The following is a 4,674-nucleotide window of genomic DNA, read 5'->3' as shown; positions in this document are numbered from 1 at the left end:
TTTTTTTTTTTTTTAAGAGAAAGCATAGCGCGGGGTTTTCAAAAAGGAAATAGTGACTTCTCCCCATGGGCTCCTTGTGCAGTGGCGGTGCACACAGCCTCCTTGGTGGTATATGTGGGCCGATAGGTTGTGCTGAGGGACTGTGGAGACACCCCTTTCTGCGGTTCCTTCATTTCTGACTACACTGACTACATGCTGTTCCCAGTGTTAGACTCCAGAGAGGGATTTAGGGTGCTTTTGGAAAGCCCAAGAGCACCTTAGTCAAAGTCCATTTGGGCCACGTGAGGGAAAGTGACTCTTCTAGATTTTCAGACTTGTCATCTTACACAGAGTGCTCATATTTAAAAAGATACCAAGCTGTGCATTAATATCTGTGCATTCACTGTATACCATATTAAACCTCAGTAGTAATTTCAAATTATTCATTATGCTAATAAATAATAGCATGTTGAGTAAAATAAAGAATCTGTGGGTCTATTCATAATACACAATAATAAAAAGAAGACACAATTTTACATACAGAAAAAAAAGATAATAAATGCAAAAGTCATGATAATAAGAAAAATGTCAAATTTCAAATACCATGTGATAATTGATTCAGGCATACATATATACAATTAGTACTCAATAATATGTTGTTATTTTGAAGTGTTTTTGTTTCTTTTTTTAATGGTGTTGTCAAGGTCTGCCTTCCCAGACCCAGAAAAACACTGATTTTATCATCCCTATGTTTCCTGCAGCACTATTTGCAATAGCTACAATATGATATAGAAACAATCCAAATGCCCACAAATAGATAACTGGGTTGAGAAGATGTGGTATATATACCCAATGGAATACTATTCATCGATCAAAAAGATAAACTTATGTCATTCACAGCAACATGGATGGAGCTAGAAGGGATCGTGTCACAGAAGGAAAAAAAAAAATATTCAATGGTTTAACTTATAAGAGGAAGATAGGGGGACCAAATAAGGGACCAGGGAAAAGTAAGATGATAATATTAACTAACAGGCAACCATAAATAAGAGACGATGATAATATTAACTAACAGGCAACCATAAATAAGAGACATTCTGCAAGAGAGGGGGAGAAAAAAAGATCAAAATGGGTGAGAAGAACAACAGGGACTAAGGTAAAGATTCAGAGGTGAACTATGGTAGCAATTTTACAGGGAAGATGCAGTGATGTAAAAGATAAAAATAATAAAAATTACATAAAAAACAACATTGATCTTAAACCTGCTCAGCTAAAACCTTTAGCTCTGGCTGTTCTGACTCTCAGCAGACTCCTGAATGGAGGATAAGTAAGGCCAAAATGTTTCCAATGTCTAGTCATCCATAACCAATTGACTATCAGGTAATTAGTGGTAATGATAGCACACAATTTATTGTTTAACTTCAAATACATTTTAAAGTAAGAGGAAATGCTAAAGTAATTATATCACATATTTTTAAAATAGCTATTGATCAATGAATTCTTGTTATGTTGGTGGTACACTAAAATGATTCCATTTAAAATTATTTTCAAAAATGATGTGCCTTATAAAAGTTGAAATTGGATATGTTCATACACTTTAAAAATTGTGACTTCACAGTGTTTTGTTATTAAGCTCATAAACAGATTTTATTATTGGTGTATTTATTCACAAGTTAATCAATTATTTAACCAAATCTATATCTAATGAAGAAAAAACTATGGCATTTTTCTGAAAAATGTATGTATTTCAATATGGTCATATAATATCTTAAACAAAATTTCCCAAAAAGTCTTACACTTTATGATTAATAAATCTAAAATTGTAAACTTTTTAAAAGTATAGATATCTAGAATGACATTATGCTGAATCCAGAAAATCCCTTTAAATTGTCATTAATGTTTATTATAGTGTCAATTCTTAAATATAAGTGTCACTTTTCTTTATTATTATTATAGGAACTTTATTTCTTTACATTTTTTCCTAAATAGCATCATTGAAAAAAACAAATTATATATTTAATATTATCTCTGGCTTAGTTTTGATTACTGGAGTTTTTCTTTATAGTAAATGTATAATCAAATTTTCAGTTAATCTTATCTATAAAGCTAAATATATTTACTTAAAATAACCCAATGACGTTGCTTAAATGTAAAGTGCTATTCAACTGGCAAGGTTGTTCCTATAAGTACATATTTTTAAATAGCATTTATAAACTCTTAGATATAGAAAACGGATTATTGGTGCTTACCAGAGGGAAGCGGGTTGAAGAATAAATGAAATAAGTAAAGAGGCTTAAGTATATGTTGATGGATAGAAACTACACTTTTGGTAGTGATCAGGATGTATTGTTTAGAGAAGTAGAAAAAGAACAAACACCTGTAACATATTTGTGTGTGTGTGTGTGTGTGTATATGTATATATAACCAGTATGTGCATATATATTTATATATGTACATATACTTTATATGTATACACACACATATAATCAGTACTACTTCAAATTTTTTTAAAAGAAATTTTAAAAGTGGTATTACTTTGTTTTCAAGGAATTGTATGCTGTTCTTAGTTTCCTTTCTCTTTACATGGTTGTTTTCCTTTGAATTCCATTGTGGTTTTGTACATCTCTTACCAGAAGCATATTTTAATGTGATGTTTGTCATTATCATTTTTTTCTGCCACGTCTGTTTAGCCTGTCTTTATGTAACTTTTATTTTCATAGCTGTCACTATGACTTCCTGCCAGCATGAAAAAAATATTAAAGCAAAACCTGTAAAGCAATATATCCATTGCTTTACATACAGTTCAGGGCAATACATACAGTCTCATGGGCAGACAGATAGAGCGGGTTAAGGAGCACCGCCAGAACATGCCCGTAAAATGTGAATGACTGAGGGCTAATGGATTAGGAGATACTTGCTAAACAGTGCTGTTGAATTATTTTCATCATGAATTGTAATTCCTGGAGTATTTCCAAGGAGATTGCAAAAATACATTGATGACCTGATTCACTGGGAAGTATTTATTATTTCTAATAAAACGATAATGCTAGTAATGCTTTCATTTATCTTTCCATAAATGAGTAGATAAAAGCACAAAACCTGTGGTTTGTCCTGCTCTCTCATATTTTTTGTCACCTTTAATCATAGGGTGGATGTTACCAATGTAGAATATAAAAATGAAGGAAAAAAGAAACTGAGGAATTCAGACTTCTATTGCAGAAGCTTGTTTTTAAAACTAACATTAGTTACTTTTTTAAAGGTTAATTTATTTATGCATACAGAACTGGGGTACAGGCCAGAGGTGCAGGGGCAGTGAGAGGGTTCACCAGAGTCAGAGTGGGCAGCAGAACAGGCAAATTGAAATACACTGCTGAGGGGTTCAGTGAGCTCAGGAAGAGGTCTGCTGTGCCATGTGGGTCACCTGGGGGGGGGGCTGGAACTCTCACCATGGTGGTCTCAGCCAGCTTCACTGTACGGTGTTCTAATGCCCTAATAATTAGTTATTTTTTAGTGTATTTCTTGATTGTTTAGGGAGTCAAAATCTCTGGGGGAAGAAAGCACAGATTTTCATCAGAAAATAAGTTATTAGAAGCTCTTTTCAAGTAAAATGAGTTTCCTAGCCACCTATTTTAAGATTACATAAAATATCTTAATTCTGATTAAAGAAAGAATGATGTGTGTTTATAAGAAAGTTATTTTCCCTCTAATTTTCGCACATCCTTGGGAGGAAATCTTTTGGCAAACGATTTATGTTTAACATTGCAACTTTGAAATTCACTGGCTTGAATAAAGTACTAAATATAACAACTCTGCTTTCTTCTTTTATAGGTTCCTCCCATACTCCTTGATAAACAGTTCTCTGAATTCACTCCGGATATTACTCCAATTATTTTGGCAGCCCATACAAATAATTATGAGATAATTAAACTTTTAGTTCAGAAAGGAGTGTCGGTACCCAGGCCCCACGAGGTCCGTTGTAATTGTGTGGAATGTGTCTCTAGCTCAGATGTGGACAGCCTCCGCCACTCCCGCTCCAGACTCAACATCTACAAGGCCTTGGCCAGCCCTTCTCTCATCGCACTGTCAAGCGAAGATCCTTTTTTGACTGCCTTTCAATTAAGTTGGGAGCTTCAAGAATTGAGTAAGGTGGAAAATGAATTTAAGTCCGAGTATGAGGAACTGTCACGACAGTGCAAACAATTTGCTAAAGACCTTCTGGATCAGACACGAAGTTCCAGAGAGCTGGAAATCATTCTTAATTATCGAGATGACAATAGCCTCATAGAAGAGCAAAGTGGAAATGATCTCGCTAGACTGAAATTGGCCATTAAGTACCGCCAAAAAGAGGTGAGTGTTGCCAAAATTGATCTACCAATATGCATCACGTTTAATCATAGTAAGTAAACTGCAACTCATATAATTAGTTTGGGGTTGTAGAGTATTTGCTATTAACTGTAAGTGAAAGATCCTTTGCATTGTCAAATTAATAATGGAGAGTCACATTGTAGAGTAGTAATAAATGGTTTAATAATTGGTGATGATTTTGGCTTCAATGTTAAAAGAGACACAATTACTGTGGCTTAATGGGGGGGAGGAAAACAAAAACCTCATGACATTTAGAATTTCCAGACTGAGATTTCTGGCTTGCCACTTTTAAGTCTTATCACTTTACAAGATCAAACAGATATCTTTGTG

General features: G+C 34.0%; 1 protein-coding gene across 2 annotated transcripts in view; it reads left to right on the top strand.

Moving 5' to 3' along the window:
* The window catches only part of TRPC4 (transient receptor potential cation channel, subfamily C, member 4), a 188,157-nt gene that overhangs the window by 86,303 nt on the left and 97,180 nt on the right, over positions 1–4,674 (top strand). For both annotated transcript variants that reach the window (XM_012723340.1, XM_004680219.2), the window contains exon 3: positions 3,808–4,326. In XM_012723340.1, the coding sequence (XP_012578794.1) occupies positions 3,808–4,326 (519 nt within the window). The remainder of the gene's footprint in view (positions 1–3,807; positions 4,327–4,674) is intronic.

This window comes from Condylura cristata, unplaced genomic scaffold (genome assembly GCF_000260355.1).
Source record: "Condylura cristata isolate star-nosed mole 26May11 unplaced genomic scaffold, ConCri1.0 scaffold00010, whole genome shotgun sequence".
Taxonomy (NCBI): domain Eukaryota; kingdom Metazoa; phylum Chordata; class Mammalia; order Eulipotyphla; family Talpidae; genus Condylura; species Condylura cristata.
This window is presented reverse-complemented; position numbering and strand designations above follow the sequence as displayed.